Below are 18,971 nucleotides of genomic sequence, written 5' to 3'. Positions count from 1 at the left end.
CGGGCGTCCTGCGCGTCTGTCCCCGCAGGGGCCGGGCGGGCGCGGACCGCCCCGCCCGCGCCCGGCGCCCAACCCCGCGGCGGCGCGGGGGGCGCGGGACCGCCGGGGGGGGCGCGGCGTGTACATCCGCGAGTTCCGCGCGGCCGAGCAGGAGGCGGCGCGCCGCATCTTCTACGACGGCATCATGGAGCGCATCCCCAACACGGCCTTCCGCGGCCTGCGGCAGCACCCGCGCACGCAGCTGCTCTACGCCCTGCTGGCCGGTCAGTGCGCGCGGGACCCCGCCGCGCTCCGCCTGCCGCAGTCCGCGCCCGCCCGGCCCCTGCGGGGACAGACGCGCAGGACGCCCGCAGCCCCGCTCGCCCCTACCGCGGGCCCCGGGCCCCGGCGCGCTCCTGCCCCTGCCCAGGACTCAGCCTGGGAGGGCGGCGGACCCCTCGCGCCCCCTCGCGCCCCCTCGGGCCCCCTCGCTCGCGCACGGACGCGCACCCGCACGCCGCCGGCTTTCTGCGGCCGCCCGGGGCGAGGTGGCCACCGGCGGTGGCGTCCGGGCTCCTGGCCAAGGCGCGCCTGGCGGGGGCGTGGGAACGAGCGCCGGCGGCGGGTGGGGGGCTGCGGGCAGGGGAGAGGGCCGGGGTCTCCACCTGCGTCCCCCCTCTGTGCGGCCCCGCCTCTCCGCTCCCTTCCCTGGTCGGCCCGGGTGGGGGCGGGGTGACGGCAGGTAGCGCCCGCTGCTGAGGCTCCGCGCCGGGCGCCTGTAGCTATATATAATCCGCGGGGCGGGGGAGGCTGCCTCGGCAGCTCCGAGTGCTAATTTATGAGGGGAAGACAGCCAGCTCCCCCGAGTGCGGGCGGGGGGGAGGAGGGCGAGCGCCGAGGAGGCAGAGTGCGGGCACGAAGGGGGGCAGCCCCCCTAGGGGCTTTGAGGCCTTTCCCCTGAAGCCTCGGAGGGTGGTTGTCCCCATTTCACAGATGAGGAGCTTGAGGCTGGGGGTTGTTACTCTCCCAAGGTCATGCAGCAAAAGTGACTTTCACTGCAGGCTTGTCTGCCTCCTGGCAGCTTGGACGAATCTGGAAGCAATCTCGGGCTTCCCTCACCCCCCTCCTCATAAACCCTGGGGCTGGCCCAGGGAAGAAGGTGGTCCTGGGGCCCTCTGCTGGAAGATGCCCCCTCCCACTCCCCACTTTCGCAAGGGTGAGGCAGGGGCCTGGTCGAGCAGCTCCCGTAGCTTCCTACCTCGCTAGAGTGGCAAAGGTGTACTCGAAGCCCCTTCCACAGCTGGGGGGCCACATGGGTGGTTGGCATGCCCCCCCCAAGGAACCCTGCCTGGGGCTGTTGCCGCCAGCCATTGAGGGCAGCCTGCCCAGGGGCCCCTGCTGTGCTCAGAACGGATAGAAATCCTGTGATGTCAGGCTGCCAAGCGGCATGCCCTGATGGTAGGAAGTTTGGTAACGGGGAAAGTGCAAGGAGCAGGTAGGCTGACCCACCGCTCCTCCACGGAAAACAGTCGTGGCACATTTGGTGTGGTCTCTCCTCTGCGCATGGGCCCGACCGGCTTATTTGGCAGGGAGCTGGTGGGGGGTCTCCCAGCCTGGCGGGTGTCGCGGGGGCTCTGCTGGGCCGCTGCTCACCAGGCCCACCTCTCCCTGCAGTGCTGTGTTTTGCCCTGACCCGCTCGCTGCTGCTGACGTGCCTGGTGCTGGCCGGCCTGCTGGGCCTACGCTATTACTACAGCCGCAAGGTGGTCCTCGCCTACCTGGACTGCGCTCTGCACACGGACATGGCGGACATCGAGCAGTACTACATGAAGCCCCCCGGTGAGCCTGCGGCGCCAGCCGCTTCCTCTCCCCTCCCTTTGCTCCTCGCACCCCCTCACAGCGCCTACTGCTGGCAGGGCCACCCACGCCCCAAGCACCTCAGGACAGACAGGCCCCGGGGGGACGGCCACGCCTAGGTGGGCCCGGGCTGCTTCAGGCCCATGACCACGCCTGCGGAGTCTCGGAGGGCTCTGGCCAAGGGTTGGGAGTGCAGCAGGCCGGCAGGGGCTGAGGGCGGCAGAGCTAGGTCCGTGGTGCTGATGCAAGGCCCCCGAGTGCCCACACAGACCCTGGGCCTCTGTCCTGCATCCCGTGAGGGCAGGGTGCTGAGTGTCCTGAGCTAGCCCTGGGCCCGGGTGTCCTGGCTCTGCTCTCCATGCAGCCTGCACGATGCCCTTTCCCTGGTATTTACTGAGGGGCTGGGGGTCTGCTGTGCTTTGCTGGGTCTCAGGCTGGCCTGGAGTGCCAGGGACCTGGTGTGGCAGGGGCAGAGGGCCTCCTGGTGGGGAGAGGGTTCTGGGTGGGAGTCACCGAGGCCTGGGAGCCCTGGAAGAGCAGGGTGTTGAGTCTTGGCCTCCATTTCTGGTCTCTGGGCCACTTAGTGAGGCAGAGGGTCTCGCCCCAGCCTCCTGGCCTTCTGTACAAGGAGGGACCGGGTCTGGTCAGGAGGGGCCTGCAGCTCCCTGGGGGCTGTTCTGGTCCTCCAGGCTGACCTAGAGGCAGGCTAGGAGGCAGGACCACATGGTTTCCCTCATGTCCGGGGTCAGAGAAGGGGGCCTTTGTCTCTGCCCTCTGGGGTGTGAGGGTCTCCCAGGTGCTGGAGGGTTCCCAGGCTAAGGAGATGGGACAGTGTGGGCCCCAACAGTTGGTGAGGGCAGAGAGGAGCCTGGTGAGGGCCAGGGAAGGGCAGCAGGGGACAAGAGAGGCAAGGCATCCCAGCACAAGGGTGCTCCACCAAGCCGGCCCATCCTGTGCTGCCCTGCCTCCACCCCCATCCCCACCCCTGCAGCTGGCCAGCCTTTGGCACCTTGGGTTCTCCTTGACCCTTTCCTAAGCTTGAACTTAGCTTTTCATCGGCCTCCATGGAGTTGCCCAGGACGGGAGGGAGCACAAGTATGAGACCCACTTAGCTGGCGCCCAGGTCCAGGCTGCAGGAGCAGAAGGGGGCTCAGGTTGGGAGCCCGGGGTGGCAAGGACTCTGCTCTTTCTGGGCTGCAGTCTCCCTGGGTGTGAATGGGGCGGGGGGAGTCCTGCTTGCTGTCCTGAGGCATTTGGTAGGTTGCAGGAAGGTGCCACTGGGGCAGGGAGGCTGGACCACGGCTGATGGGGCCATGCTGCTCAGGGGATGGGAAGAGTTGGTCTGGCCTGGGTGTGTGGGGGCAGCCAGAAACCCTGGATGGTGAGCAGGCCAGCTAGTGGGGCAGGCCAGCTAGTGGGGCGGTCCATCAGGGCAGCAGGCCTTCAGCCATTGCCGAACTCGGCTGCATGCCAGGTCTCAGGGTATGGCAGTGAAGGAGACAGGAGCCCCTCTTGCTGAGCTGCTGGGGGACCTGCCAGCAGACAAGACAGTGGCGGACCCTTGGAGGTTGGGTGGAGGAGTGAGATCTCTGGGTAAGGTCAGGTGCAGAACCTTTATGGGGGAGAGTTTGGCCACTCAAGGAGAGAAGGTGGTGGGGGGGGGGGCTGGTGGGAGACACAGCCGTGGGGGCTGGAGTGGCCATGAGCAGGGCGAGTGCAGGTGGGGCTCCTCAGAGTGTGGGCACCCCTGTTGGCCAGCCCCTGCCTCCTGGGGCCTCTGGGCCGGTGGTCAGCAGAGGTGACCAGGCTCTCATGCCCTGCAGGCCTCCCCTCCCATGTTCATTCTCTCTCTTCTTGCTTCTCTCCTGATCCCCCCCTTTGGCCCTCCTCTTCCTTTTGCTGCCCTGCATGGGGCTGTGATTGGTCCAGGCCATGGGTGGGGACGGCTGGCCTGGCCACTGGGCTCCTGCCCAGGAGAGGCCAGGGTCAGTGGGAGGCGTGCATTGGTGCCCATCCGTCCTGATTGTCCACTTGGACTGTCCCCCAAGCCTGCCAAGGGCCTGCTTCTGTGTCCTGATCCAAGCAGGCCATGGGGCCCCCAGGCTTAGCAGCTCCTGACCCAGGAGAGTGGAGGCCACAGGACCTCCTGAGGCCCCCGGGGGCATGGCTCCCAGAGGGCTCCTTCTGTCCTGGCCTGTCCTCCCAGACCCCCCAAAGTCCCCATTGTAGGGGTCCTTCCAGAGGTCCCCTCATGGCACCTGTCTCTCTCCAGCTCCCTGGGGTGGCTACACGGGGACAAGTGTGGTGGGCCCCAAGTGGCTGGGAGCCCAGGCAGGTCGGCTGCACCTGCGGCCTCTCCGTGGCCATCCGCAGCCATCCAGGCGTTAGTTCGGCGGGTAGCTGGGCAGAGGAGGGATCTGTTTGGCTGAGGCCTGCCCAGCTCTTGGTCCCTGGGGGAGGGAGTGTGGCCCCAGAGCCCTTGTCGGCCCAGCCTCAGGCCCAGGGCAGGGGCGGCCGTGGGCGGCAGACAGGTTGGGCCGGGCTCTTTCTGCTCTAAGGGCCCTGGAGGGGTGGCTGTGTCGGCCGTGGCTCTGACTGCCCTGTCCCTGCAGGCTCCTGCTTCTGGGTGGCCGTGCTGGATGGCAACGTGGTGGGCATCGTGGCGGCGCGGGCCCATGAGGCAGACAACACGGTGGAGCTGCTGCGCATGTCCGTGGACTCACGTTTCCGTGGCAAGGGCATCGCCAAGGCGCTGGGCCGCAAGGTGCTGGAGTTCGCTCTGGTGCACAACTACTCAGCGGTGGTGCTGGGCACGACAGCCGTCAAGGTGGCCGCCCACAAGCTCTACGAGTCGCTGGGCTTCAGACACATGGGCTCAAGTGACCACTACGTGCTGCCCGGCATGACCCTGTCGCTGGCCGAGCGCCTCTTCTTCCAGGTCCGTTACCACCGCTACCGCCTGCAGCTACGCGAGGAGTGACCGCCGCCCGCCCGCCCGCCCACCTGCCGCCCCGGCCGCCCGTCCGCCTGTGCCCGCCTGCCCACCCGGGCCCGCTTTCAGACGCTCACCTTGGCGTTTGCGTTGGGTTTTTCCTTTCCACCATCACGCGGTTCTCTGGCTGGTTCTCCAGGGGGTGTGGGGCTGTTGCTCATCTGTGACACTTCGGGGCTCTGTTGTTCGCAGCCACGGCCCCTCGCCTCCCCAGCCTGCCGGGGCCGCGTCCTGAGGAGCGACAGCATGGACCGCCGCGTGCCCACGTGCCTGCTCAGCCCGGCCCACCGAACACAGCCTCCGCGGCGCGACCCCTGCCCCGGCGGACCCCTGGCCGCCAGCCAGGCTGGGGCTCGGCGGCCAGGCCCCGGGAGGCGTGGCCTGCTGGGCTGGCCGGCCACCGCCCCGTGGGGCACCGAGCTGGCCGCGGGCCCTGCTTTGCTCTGTGCATGCTGAGGACGTGGCCTGGCTGCCGCATGCCCACGGCCTCCTGCCCCGCTGCCCTGCTCAGACTGGACCTAGACTGGTGAGCGCCCCCTGTCTGGCCTGCCAGCTAGCCGTGGCAGCCCACCTGATCTCGGGAGGGCTCACCTGCCTCTCACCCCTCGCTCCCCCCACCCCCGGCCCAGCTTTGCTTTGACACCGAGTCACATTTCTTTCCTTTCGGCCCCTGCCCCTCCCCGCCCTGGCTTTGCTGATTGGCATCATCACCCAGGTGTGGTTCCCGTAGCAACCTGTTGCATACCCTGGTCAGGGTCCTTCAGGAGAGCAGGGTGGGGAGGCAATCACGCGGTCGCCTCTCCCCGGGGCCAGCTAGATTACGGTGGCCTTTTCCAGACCTCCCCGAGGACCGCTCTGCCTCACGGCTGATGGGCTGTGCCCTGTGAATCTCACTAAGCCAGGCCGCTGCCAACACCACTGAGCCCACAGCTTCTCCCAGCCTGAAACCGACCTATTTTTTAATAAGTTATTTAGACAGAATAGCACTCTGCATGACTTTAATTCTTGGGACAAAATGGTAGTTTATACCTAACACACACACACGCACGCACACACGCACACACACACACACACCTGTGTGGTCTAGAATATGCACTATTTCTGGCCCAGTTTGGTGGGGGCGGGTGGCTGGGTGGGTGGAGGGTTTCAGATTTTGAAATCTGAAGGGAGACCCTGATTTAGCATTCTTTCTCTCAAAAGAGCATTCCTGGTCTGTGAGGAGGCCCTGGGCTGCCCCTGTCCAGCCTTGACTTGTGGGGCTGAGGTCAGGACGGCAGCGCATTCCCTGCTGCCTTTGGGAGGGCGAGTGCTGTCCAGCTTGGCTGGGTGGTGGGGCGGCCCGGCCGTGCTCCCCGTGTCTCCCTCCTGAGGAGGGAGGCGGCAATCAGGTGTGAGGTGGCCTGGACAGGGGGGAGGAAAGGGGTCGTTGGCAGTGCTCATGTGTCCAGCTTGTAAGCCTGGACCCGGCCATGGTGGCAGGAGGGCCCTAAATGCCCCCGGAGGCCCCTCTATTTCGGGAGCTGGGAGGGGGAGTGGCAGGCACGGTGGGCCATGGAGCTGGGTCCTGCGTAGGGGACACAGACGGGACGTTCTTAGAAAGGCACTTCGGAAACTAGCAAACTTGCGAAGCAAGCCCAGTTTCCCGAGGGGCCTTTCGTGCTGTTGGCACTTGAGATATTTGCAGAACATTGTATAGACCCCGCTCTCCTCTGTACATTTCTCCCTGGTGGCGTCCGGTCCCTGCTTGGGGATGGGAGTTTTGTAGACTGTACAGAAATCGGCACCCTATTTTCTTGCAGCTCTCAGATTTTGTTAATCTGGATTATACAGACAGACGTAAAGTGTTTTAGCAAAATGGAAAACAAACAGTTGTGCCTTTTTCCTCTTTTTGTTTGGTTTGGTTTTGGCTTGGGGCGGCCTTAGTTGGTATGGGGCGTGTTGGGGCTGTGGCTGGTCTGAGGCCTGGCGGGACAGGAGGGGCGGGCGGGCGCCACGGGGCCCAGCGTGGTGGGCTGTGTCTTGTCAGTGGTAGCTTGGGGATGCTGCCAGCTCCCGTTGATCCTGTGCCTTTGGAGCCTTGGGTCCCTGGTGTGGGGACGTGTGGGTGGGGGCCGTCGGAGCCCACTGGGGCTGCGGCAGAGGCCGGGGCTCTGGAGCTGCCTGCATCTGGGGGACGTTGGCCAGAGCGTGTCGCCGGGCTTGCTCCTGGGCAGACGTGTGGCCCTCTCCTGTCCTGCTGGCGTCTGTCTGTCCGTATAGGATCTGTGGGTGGGCTGCAGCGTCTCCCCAGCCCCACCGCGGTGGTGGCCAAAGGCACCAGCCGGCTGCACCCTGTACTTGGGACAGGGCCTTCGCCTGGCCCGTGTGCAGCTTGGCAGCCCCTGAGCTCACTGGGGGAGCAGACCCCCATCCTTCCCCTGGGCCGGAGGCTGGGCACACTCGTGGGGAACGCCTGTCCCTGGCTGGCCACTTCCCTCCAGCCTGGGAGCTAACTCCTCCACAAACATGCACCAAGATATGAATTTTATACATTTGTAGAAATCCTGATGTTACTTCTTCTACCTCTGTGAAGCGTCTGCCTGGGGTTCTGCTCAGTGGTGTATCTGGGCAGCTCTCTGCATTGTCAGGTCCTGGGCTCCCTCCCTCTCCCTGCTGGCCTCCTGGGCCTCCCCCAGTGGCTCCTGCCGAGGCCCCGGAAAGCCGGCCCCCAGGCGTGGAACCCATGTTCAGGAGACAGGGCTCCCAGGACTTTTGGAAGCCTCTGTTTTGGGATGGCCAAGCAGGAGGTGGAGTGTTCCAGACTGTCTCTGTTAGATGAGCCTGGAACACAAACCCAGTGGGCAGCTCAGGGCAGTGGGATGCAGGACAGCTGAGAACTCTAGCCCCTCCGGCTGGCCCAGTGCCACCAGCGTCCCCCAGGTATGGGGTCTTCGGAGAGCTGGCCCCTGAGGGTGGTGGCCACACTGAGTTGTCTGCGGGTGCTGAGGCCAGCCGTGTGGAGGCTCGTGGTGACGTCTGTCCCCTTTCCCCCGTACCCACGTCCAGCCTGGCTTCCCACTGCTGCCCTTGGGTGGATGGGGCAGAGAGATGGGCCAGCCTGCCTCGGGGAAGGGGGGGCAGCCCTGGGAGAAGGCCTGAGCTGGGAGGCCCTGCAGCTGGGCTGAGGCCACGAGGTCCTTGGGCAGCCCCCATCCTGCCCTGGGTGTCCTTCCTCAGAGAAGGCCTTTCCAGGGGACAGGCTGGGGGCTGCTCCTCAGGTGGCTTCCTTGGGAATCTGGCAAGTGCTGGGGAAGCTCTCTGGGCCACAGGGAGTCACGCAGTGACTGGGGCTGCGGCAGAGGCCGGGGCTGGCCTCATGGCTGGCCCCATGTGGCCTTGAGCCTGGGCCCTCGCTGGGCTGGGGCCAGGTCAGGGCTGAGCGCCCCTGGAGCAACCCTCCACGCCTGTCTGTGTCCAGGGAATGGCTGACAGCCCGGCCCCCCCCCAGCAGGTGGGCAGCATGGGTCCTGACTGTTTTGGCCACGGCCAGTGTCCTGTGCTGGCCGGCCTTCGGCTGAGGCTTTTGGGGCTTGTGTTGTGGGCTGGGTGTGGGGCAGATCCTGGAACGTCTGCCCTTTGGTGCCGGGAGCGGGGCCGCCCAGGGCCCGGGGTGGAGGGGGAGGGGCCCGACCTGCCATTGTTGGATGTATTTTTTTTTTTTTAACAGCAATAATTAGCCATTTTGAAGAAGGGGTGTGTCTGTGTGTGTGCGTGTGCACGCCTGTGTCTGTGTGTATCTGCACGTGTGTGCACACGCGTGTGAGTGTGCGGCGACAGGGAGGGGGCCTCCTGCTGCAGCTCGCGTGGGCTGGCGCTCAGCCCCACGCTGAGACACAGGGGCCCCGGCTCGGTGCTGTGCTTCCCTCTCCCAGGCCGGCCCCAGGGCCCAGTGGACCTGGAATGTAGTGCTCCTTCCCCCCCCCGGCGGAGGGCACTGGGCAGGCCTGTGTGAAGCGGGGGGCCCGGGATAAGCCTTTGCCTGGGTCTCCGGGGAGGATGGCGGGGTGGACGCTCAGCCAGACCAGCCGAGATCAGATTTGACGACATGGCGCCACCTTGGTTAGGCTGTTTGACCACAGCCGCTGTGGACGCCGTGTCTTCGGGCGAGCAGAGCCCAGATCATGTCATGGTGGCTGGGTTCACTTCCTGTGGTTTACTGTTGATGACCCCGCAATTGTGGCAACTGTCCGAGACCCCAGGATGGGCCAGCACAGCCCTCGAGAGGGTCCGGAGGGGCAGGGGAGACAGGCTGCGGGGGCAGGTGGGGGTCCCAGGCTTCCTGTGGGTGTGTGAGCAGCGGGGGGTGGGGGGACAGTGCCGTGGGTCTGCCCGCACGGCCCCCAATGCTGCTGTTTTTCAATAAAACCAGAGTTGATGGAACTGGACTCCTGTGCGTTCTTGAGGCGCACTGCTTTTCTGCAGATGCTGGACTCCTTCTTGGGGACCGGGGCAGGCGCTGGGGTGACCTCTGGAGCTGAGGCTGCTGTCCCTGCGCTGGCCGCCCTGGCCGGGCTCCACCGCAGGCCTGGGCATCCGCCTGCCCACTTGGCATCTCTGAGGAGCAGCTCAGCTCTGAGGGGCTCAGGTGAGGGCGTCAGGCCCACCTCCCTCCTGGGGACAGTGAGGCGCTGTCCGGCCCCGGATAGCTCAGCGCAGGGCCCTCCCTTGGTAGAGGAGCAGCCTTGGCTCATCCCGTCCCCAGGGTCGGCCTCCCACAGCAGGAGGGCTTTGGACAGGCTCTGGGATCAGCCAAGTCGAAACCAGTGTCTGTGGTCTGGAGGCCTGAGGGCCCAGCTTCTTTAGGCAGCACACTCTGGTCCTCGCTGGGCGGGGGCACGAGGCTCGCTTGGACATCAGCCTGGGGCCGGTGTGCAGCCCAGCAGTGGCCGTGCCTCCGAGGTGACCGCATAAAGACAGGCCCCCAGAGGCGTGGCCACCCCCATGCACACAGGCACGTGGACGAGCAACATAGGCCCGAGGCTGGCATGGAGCGGACCAGCTCTCCAGACTCTGGAATGTTCTATCACACAGTGGTCAGGCCTGGCCATACAGATCCTCGTGCACCCCGTGAAAACAGTGACATTATCCTGAAGCCACGAGAAAAGTGGGCCTGGGCCCGGTAAGCAAAGTGGGCTCCACACAGGAGGCGGCGTGTAAAGCCCAGTCACCGCCTACCTGAGCAGCTCGAGTGCAGGTGGGAGGGGGCGCCTCGCCCGGATCCATGGCTGCATCTGGGCGCCCATCAACATGTCCCTCCACCCCAACAGGTGCCGTGGGGATCCTCAGAATCCAGACAGGGAAGCACATGAGAGGGGAGACCCTGGGGTGCCAGGATGGCCTGGAAGCAGGACCCCCAGGGGCCCCTTTGCAGGGGCTGTGAGGGAGAGGCAGCTGAGCAGAGGTGCAGGAACGGGCTGGGCTGCAGTCCCCCCTGTGGCACGGACTACCCAAGTGGGCCTGTACAATGTGCCTCCGTGTCCCCACTGTGCAAGGGGGGACACCGTGAGGCTGTTGGGGTGCACGGCCTGGGAGAACCACTTTGAGAGGAGGGTCAGGGGGAGCTGGTTGGCCCCCAGGGACTGGTCACCAGCCGGCAGAAGTTTCATGGGGAGGCTGGGGGGCCCAGGAATGTTGACTCGAGGCCCCGACGGCCTGGCCGGGCACATGGGAGTCAGCTGTGAGCACAGAGCCCGTGGCTGCCCCGCTGTGCTCTCCTTATGCACCGCTGCTGTCCGGGTGGCCTGGGAGGAGGGGCGCCCCTGTGGCTGTGGGGAGCTCGGGGGGCCAGCAGAGAGGGCTCCAGCCTGCTGGCAGCTCCTTGGGCACCGGCTCGGCGCTGAGCAGCTGTCCACCTGGAGGAACGCACCCGGGCTCCGTGGGAGAAGGGCTGGGGGTGCCTGCTGTGGGCCAGGCTGGGCCACTCCCTCTGGCCGAGGGGCTCGGCGCTGTGGGCATGGCGTTTCCCATCCACGGGAAGAATCCATTTGCACAGAGTCTGGGCCCGCTTTGAATAAGGCTTTTACTATAGGGGACAACCCAGGGGGTGAACGTGGCCCTCTCCAGGTCCTGCTCTAGCTGCCCAGTGCCGACCTTGGGGAAGGCCACACAATGGGCTGGTGGAAACCAGTTCTCTCCTCCCACTGTTGCCTGGGGCTACAGACAAAATGAAGGCAAAAAATGCACGCACCAGGGTAGGTGCTGACAAGGGGGCTGGCGGTGGCTGGGTGGTTGCTTGGAGACTCAGTAGCACGTGGGCTGGGCCGAGGGCCTGGGGGCCTCCTGCGGCGGCACCAGGTGCCCCCACGAGTGGCCAGCACTCAGGCTCACCTTCAGGGGCACCTGTGGGCAGCAGCAGCGGTGAGCACCAGGCCCAGGCTAGCCTTCCCGGCCGGCTCCCAAGCCCACATGCAGGTGGGCATGGGTCCCTGGTGCCAGGAAGCCACTTGGCCCAAAGACATGACCAGACATTGTGGACAGATGCATGCACACACTCGCAGTGACAGGCAAACGGGCACCCCCAGGTCATAATACCTCAACCATGGCTGAGCTCCCGGCTGACCTGCCAGGGCCTCTGTGCCAGGGAGCAGGCCTGCAGGTGCCTCATGGGCTCACCACCTCAGGGTCCTGCTCCCTAGGGTCAGTTGGCTCTGAGAGATGCCAAAGGGGGGCCTGCAGAGCCCTCCCAGGGACCCTAACCCTGAGAGGGACTTTGCCAAGGCCCTTGACCACGGCTCAACAGCTCCCTCTTGGCGCGGAGGATGGGGGCTGCCTGTAGCTGCCCATCGGGAGCAGCCCCTCTGCTCCCTGCAGGACTACAGGTGGTGGTGGTGGGGGGGGGGCTCCTGGGCCTCCAGGAACTACAGGCCAGGTGCGGGCGGGCAGTAGCCTGGGGACTTAGGTGCGGCCGGCAGGGCCTCTCCCGACTGGGTAGCTCTGGCTGGGAGTGGCCAGCTGGGAGGAGCCCGGCAGAGTTGAGAGTGACCCGCGCGACTCCCCTCCCCGCCCCTCACCTGCAGCTGTAGCTCCAAGGCCCGCACGTTCCGCAGGGACTCCATGGTCCCCCTGACAAGAGCTGGAACGAAGGGAAAAGAGGGAGGGGGCAGCCCCATGCCATCTGGGCAGAGACGGGGCCATCACGGGAATGCCCAGGCCCCGGCCCTGCCCTGGCCCCCAGGCTCCCCAGCTATTCCGAGTCCACATGGTCAGCTGCGCTGATGGGTCCAGCAGCCCCAGCGTTACCCTGTGGCTGGTTCCACTGACCACATCCCTAGCACAGGCCTGAAGGCACCTTAACTGCTCCAGCCATGGTTGCCGGGGGCAAGTTTCTCTGCTGCTGACCTCACCCCCAGCCCCAGGCTCAGCCAGTGGAGGCCTGGGCAGGTGGGGTTGGGGGCAGGACCGTGCCTCGGCCTCCAGCTCTGTCCAGAGGCTCTGGGGCTGGGAAGAGGAGGGAGGGTAGGGCAGCCCTGGCTGGAGCAGTGGGGCCCACCAAATGGCCCGTGAATTTGCATGTGATGGTAAAGCCGGGAAGGGCAGCTCTGTGGTGCTGGTGGGTTGGCCCGGCTGTGTGGCCTCAGTCACCATGGGCCAGTTACCCTCCAGCCCTGAGAAAGGGAGCAGCCCAGTCAGGGGAGGGGTCAGCTGGCTCAGTGTTTCTTGGAGTTGGCTCGGAACTCTTTTGCCCCTTTGATCAAGAAATATTTCATTTTATCTTACTAAGTTATCCGCAATTTTCGGTACAAAGATTGTGACAGAAAGACCCCCTGAAGGGGTGGGTACTGCCTTGTTCTCCCCTCCCTGGCTCTGGGATTAACCTGCCAACTCCCTGGGGACCGGTCTCTGGGTGCCTGGTGGGACAGCGGCTACCGAGGGCTGTATACCTGAGCTCTGTGGCCTCGTTTCCTTCTCTGTGCTGTGCACAGGGTCATGGCGGGGGGCAGGAGGCTGGGGTGGAGGTTGGGGCGTAAGGCTGCAGGGTAACTGGACTCCCCCGCCCCTCTGGCCTGCACATCAGGAGCCCTGCAGAGGGGCCACAGCCACACTGGGGAACTTCAGGGGTGTCCAGGTGCTTCCTAAGGGCAGGAGGCAGGACCTTGGCCTCCCTCACCCTACTGGGGAAATACTGGCTGTGCGGGGAACCACCCTCCCGAGGGATGGAGTCCCCTCTGCAGGATGGAGTCCGCACACTTAGCATCCAGTCTGCACATTTAGGATGGAGTCCCCACCGTAGGATGGAGTCCGCACTCTAGGACCAAGGGCCACAAGGCCAGCAAGTCCAGAAGGGGAGTCCCCATCATCTAAGAGCTCTGATGCTGAGGCAGACCCCACAGGGAGGACTGGGGCATGGCCAGGATGGGGCAGGTCCACTCAGCACGGGGCAGGGAAGTGGCCTGGAATTCCCACAGGGGGCAGACGCCAGCCAGCCAGGGGAGCCGCATTAGCTATCCAGGAAGTCAAAGCAGCTTTGTGCTACCCAGGCTCACTTGCAAACTCTGGAATCTGTGAATCTTCCACCTCAAATAGCAGCTCATCATGAATTTGGGCGACCAACCTGGAAGACACGGTGGTTTGGGGGGCGAGTCACCCTGAGATGTGACCTCTGGATCCCATGCTTTGCACGGGGCACCATGGAAGGTTGCGGCACAGGGTGCTCTAGAGGATGTGACTGGGTGGGGAGTGGGAAGACCCGGGAAGACCCCTGCTGCCTGGGGTCCCCTGACTGTCACCAGGAGAGTCTCCAGGGAAGAGAGGAGCACAGGTTAGAAGTGACCCCAGCCTCTGGATCCCATCACAGGGGGCACCTGGGACACCCAGCCAGGACTGGACGTAAACGTCTCCCACAGAGTTGAGGCCGCCAGACCTCAGCAAGTCGCTGCTTGTGGGTCTCAGGAGGGCTTAGGCTCAAGTGACGGGGGCCAGCAGGTACATGCATTCTGTGGAGGGTGGGATCTGGGTTGACGTAAGTGCTTTGGGTGGATGACGCCTGCCATGAGCTGTGGCCCAGGGCAGAGGAACGTGGCTTGTTCTGCGCACTCAGGGAGGGGAGGTGTGGTGCAGATGACCCACAGGAAAGATGGCGGACGTCAGGGAGGGACCTGTGTGCTCTGCCCTTCGTGGGACTTGCTGGCTCCAGGACTGGGCCTTCGAGGTCAGAGGCCACATCTGGTCCTTGTCATTTTGCAGGCACCGTGTGGGAGGGAAGAGACGGCAGGCAGAGGCTCTAGGAAGGCAGGGCTGCCCGGGAGAGGTGCGGCAGGGCCCCATGCACAGGGGTCGAGGCAAGCCCAGCTGAGAGAGGGAGCAGCGCTTCCAACCACGGGGCAGAGATGAGTGCTGCTGCCACGTTCGTGGGGCCCACGGCTTTGCTGCAGGGCTTCCTGCCGGTCCTGCGGGGAGAGGATCCGCCCGACCTTCTGGGCTGCCCTCCGGAAGCCAGAGCAGGCTGGTGGCACGGCCCCCGATGGGGTCTTCGTTCCCACGGGATCTTCGTTTTCAAATTGGCAGAGACTCAGAAGAGGCCCTTGTTCCTTCTTTCAGATTTAGCAGCATCGGCGTTCACACTTCTTGAAATGACGCTGTGAGTTCTGAGCCGCCGGTGTGGCAGCGACCTAAGAATAGGCCTGAGTTGTTAGTCACTTACACATTGCTCCCACAGCTGACGGCGACGTTCCGGGTGTCCAGCTGGAAACGGGGGCACGAGACAGAGGAGGAGCAGGGACGCCGTGTGGGGCAGCTGAGTGTGCGAGTCAGACTCCGCTGCTCCTGAGGAGTGACTGCCCACTGTCCCGCTGTCCTGCTGTCCCCGACGACGCTCCTGTGAGCGAGTGCTCCAGCAGAGCCCGTCCTCCTCGGCGCCCGCCGCTGGCCTGGCCCTGTCATCTCCCTGTCACCGCCCCGCACGCTTCCCGTTTCGCCCCTCCCAGCCTTAGGAGCAGGCCCGCGGCTGCCCTGCCGTCCCACAGGGTCCAGGCTCATCCAGGCCGCTCCCCACTTGGCCGAGTCTCTTGCCTCCTGGACCCCCGGCACCTTCTCTGCTCGTTTCTGAGGCCGGGAGATTGAGGGCCGCACGGTGGTGAGCAAGGCCTGGCCACGGGGCGTCCTCGGTTTGCTGCTGCATGGCGAGGTGGCCAGAGGTCAGAGGGTCCCCCTGGTGGCGAGCCAATGACCCCGTCTTCCACAGAACACCCCGCATCTTCCTGGCTATCCCTGCACCCGAGGGCAAAGGAGCAGGTGAGGGCCTTCCAGAGGCGGCCGCCGTCCAGAGCCGGGGAACCAGGCGGGTCTCCTGGTCCTCTCGGGGCCGGGGGCACAGTGTGAGCAAGAGCTGTAGCTCTGCGGCTTGGGCTGGGAGGCCCAGCGCCGGTCCAGCTCTGCATGAGCTTGGACGTGGGTGGGCTCCGAGCCTCAGTTTCCCCTTGTCTACACTCATGTGTTAGAGCCAACCATCTCTGAAGCGTCTTTCTGACTCCAACGTGTTCTGAAACCTAGAAAGGCCTTTTCACAGAGGCCCCATGTCCTGAGAGGCCCAGAGGCAAGCCCTGAGTGTTGATGACTGAGCCCACAACTCGCAGCTGGAAGCTTGCCCGCCTTCTTGCTCTGGGCCCGGGGGCCGCGAGGGGAGGCTGGCCTGTGGCTGCAGGCCACGGGGGCCTGGGGGTGACTGGGTGAGGCTCTCCGGGTACCTGCTCTGCTATGGACAGCCACGAGCCTCTGAGATGCGTTTCGTGCCCTCACACATGGCTCGCGGTGGCCTATTCTAAACTCGACCCAAAACTTCTCCCATTGCTGCGAGAAGAACAGAGCAGAGTCAGAAAGGCCCCAGATTCCACACTGAACTGCTTTGTGTTCTAACACAACACTACACGTTTGCCATGGGAAGCATTTTCCAAGGACGGTGAAGCCTGAGAGAAGGGCAGCTGGATGCCAAACCCCGAAGCAGGAAACGTTCGTGCTCAGCTCTGGACTCGGTTATCTAAGAAGACCCCAAGTCCTCATGTACCATCTTCCTTTATCAATTCCACAAAACCCCAAAATGGATCAGACTTCTCTGGACTACGGTATCACAGATGCAGAACCACTGCGTGGCCTTCGGTTCCGGCCGAGGTGGTGAGTTACACAGGCTCACGACCCCTCTTAAATGTACCCTACAGAAAGCACATCAGGGGGCAGGACGCAGGGGTCAGAGGACTGGAGGCCCAGCATGCACTGGCGTGTGTGGGGGGCGGGGGGAGCAGACGGACATGGGGGCAGGAGAAACTCTGAGAGGAAAGCATTTCCCGTTCTGCTCTTGCCTCTGTCCCCCCGGTGGCAGCAGAAACCGGAGACGTAGCCCAGACCCCGCTGCAGGTGCCCGCGGTTACTTAAGCAGTGGATCTCAGACAGCCACCCAGCATCGCTCCTTCCCAGGCCCGGACGGCAGCTGCCGAGGCCCCCTCCCCATGCTGCTCCTCCCTGAGGCAGGCGGTGGGTGGGTCCGAGGCGGGGTCTGGGGCAAGGGCTGCCGAGGGCGCTGCTGGGCGGGTCTGTGGGGCTTGGGGACAGTCCCCTCCCTAGCCCTTCACTGGGATGCCACCCACACTCTCTGGCGGGGCCTTTGCCTACCGCACATTTCTGTAAAAATTGCTGGAATTGCCAAAAAAAGAGCCCAGTTTCAGACGTCAAAATGAACAGTAGGAAATCCACGAAGAAGGAGAAGCCTTTTTAAGGAAAGACGAAGGACTCAGATGCGGAAGGCAATCATGCCTTGAGAAGTAGAACAGTATCGAAGCCAAGACGAAACTGTAGCCTCCGATGGAAAAGGGTCCCGCGGTGCAGGTGACACAGGTGAGTGTGACCCTTGGTCACCAGCCAGAGAAGCAGCTGCCCGGCCCTGTTGCCTGGGAAGGGCTCGTCTGCAGGGACAGGCCCCCGCCCGCCTGGGGACCACCCCCAGCGAGGCAAACAAACGTGCACGGGGCCCAAGCAGGGAGGCCCAAGCAGAAACAGAGCTTCCGGGCTGACACACTCACTCACCTCTCCGGGCGACTTACAGGGAGCCGCCAGGAAGGGGTCCCGGGGCGCTGGAGCAGAACCCAGCCCCTGCCACCTGCACCGGCGCCAGGACCTCGGGCGGCTGCCAGACGTGGTTCTGGACCAGCAGAGCTGGACAGGGGCTCCTTGTCACCCGGCCACCCGGACGCTCTGCCACGGAGGCAGAGACAGAAACCGGAGACAGCTGTGGCCCAGAGGCAGCCGTGGTTGGGCCCTCATCTTCGAGATGCATCTGCACGCTGGCTCTGGGGGCGGGGCTGGGTGTCGGGCACACTGGGTGGTGGCAGCAACAGGCACCGGGAGGGGGGGCAGCGTGGAGTCTCCCTGTCCTGACTGAGGGTCAGTGGGGTCCGCCCACCTCGGGTGGGCAGCTGCATGGATGCCCCTTGGGCTGGGCCTGCAGGGGCTCACACACGCCTGGGGAGACGCATTTCCACACCAGCTGAGCCTCGAGAGGCCTCCTCGTGCCCCCAGGCGGACGGCCCGTTGCTCTCGCAGCTGCTGTGAGCTGGCCCCTGGGCACTTGGCCCAGCCCGAGTTGGGGAGGCAGGGGCTCTCCTGGGAGTGCTGAGAGGAGCTCGGGCCCAGGGGGCCCCTCTGCTTGGGGTTCACGGGAAGTGGCAGGCGTTGCTTTGCTCCTGGGAGGCATGTGTGCATGGGCCAGCCACGCTGTCGACTCACAGAACCACGGGCCTCCCACCCAAGCCCTGAGAAAGGCAGGCCCATGCGCTGGGTCAGGCCCGGGCAGGCTGGCCACTCACTCACTGACCTGGCTGTCAGGGTGGGGGAAGCGGCCACTGCAGTGAAGACGTGGATCATGGCCGTCTTGCAGAGGTCTGCGGCTGAGCCTGTGGGAACAAGAGGTTCTGTTTCACGAACAATGTAAGGTCCAGGGCTCTGCAGCAGGGACTCGGCCAGCACGCTCAGCTGAGCCCCGGCTGTCTTAGTTTTCTATGCTGTGGGACGCAGGACCCCACACCTCACAGGTTAAAACAACCCAGATCTACCATCTCATAGCTCCTGCCGAGCAAGAACCCAATCTGTGTGGCTGGGTCCTCTGCTTGGGGCCTCACAGCCTGAGATCAGTGTGTGACCCGACCAAGTCCTCATTTGGAAGCTCGACTAGGGAAGACCCACTCCCGAGTGACCCCAGGTCAGTAGCAAAATTCATTTCCTTGCCACGCGTGAGTGAGGTTCCTGTGTTGCTGCTGGCTGCTAGCTGTGAGCCGCGCGTCCAGCTCCTGGAGGCTGCGCTGGGTCCTTGCTGTGGGCCCTCTGCCCAACGTGCAGTTTGCTTCTTCACGGCCAGCTGAAGGGCGCCTACTGCAGTGAATCCCGACCCTGACCCCTACATGGTCTTTCAAGGGCCTGCCTGATTAGGTCAGGCCCATCGTGGATGCAAACCCCCTTTTGCCTTGTGGCTTGACCTAACCGTGGGAATGATATCACATTCACAGGTTCTGCAGAATCTGGAAGCCTCCCGCTGCACCAGCTAACAAAGTGACCAGGCAGGGGCGAGCACTCAGCCTTCCAGCCACATGGCCTCTTGACTTCATTGTGCTCAGCTTTCCAGTGGATCGAATGGGGTTATGATAGAGCCTCCTAGATTTTGGTAAGGATAAATCACATGTCAGGGCTGTGTTGGGCACTCTGCAAGGTGCTGGCCAGTGTAGGGGACATGCCCATTCCAGTGCCGGGCACACAGCAGGTGTCTCAGTAATGGAAAACAGACTGAAGTTCGGGTTTCATTGTGGTTTGAAATTACTTTAGCTCTTCGTGTTTCCCAAGGTTCACGAAGTAAAGGTTGTCAGTCCATGGACTGCCTTGCTCCGCTGCAAGGCTAAGCCTTCAGTCTATGGACGTCCTTTTCCTAAAAGTGTGGCAGAAATGCTGGACATGGAAGTCTGGCCTCTGAGACTGCTGCAGTGAGGGGCTTCAGGCGGGATGGGGAGCTGCGCTGGGGCGGGATGTCAGGAAAAGTGCACGGAGCTGGAGAAACAAGGATGGGGAGGCGGGTGGCAAGAGAGGGGCGTGTGGGGGGAAGGGGAGGCCTCAGGGAGGTACGCGTCACACA

General features: G+C 64.4%; 1 protein-coding gene across 1 annotated transcript in view; it reads left to right on the top strand.

The window, feature by feature from the left end:
- The window catches only part of NAT8L (N-acetyltransferase 8 like), an 8,128-nt gene extending 1,438 nt beyond the window's left edge, over positions 1-6,690 (top strand). Inside the window, 4 exon segments of the mRNA XM_035004369.1 lie at positions 29-105; positions 107-263; positions 1,654-1,818; positions 4,449-6,690. Coding sequence (XP_034860260.1) covers positions 29-105; positions 107-263; positions 1,654-1,818; positions 4,449-4,816 — 767 coding nt within the window. The 3' untranslated portion in view covers positions 4,817-6,690.
- Positions 6,691-18,971: the final 12,281 nt, after the last annotated feature.

Source organism: Mirounga leonina, unplaced genomic scaffold (genome assembly GCF_011800145.1).
Source record: "Mirounga leonina isolate KUSES-001 unplaced genomic scaffold, KU_Mleo_1.0 Mir_129, whole genome shotgun sequence".
Classification (NCBI taxonomy): Eukaryota; Metazoa; Chordata; class Mammalia; order Carnivora; family Phocidae; genus Mirounga; species Mirounga leonina.
The sequence above is the reverse complement of the archived record's forward strand: the minus strand, read 5'-3'. Positions and strand labels throughout refer to the sequence as shown.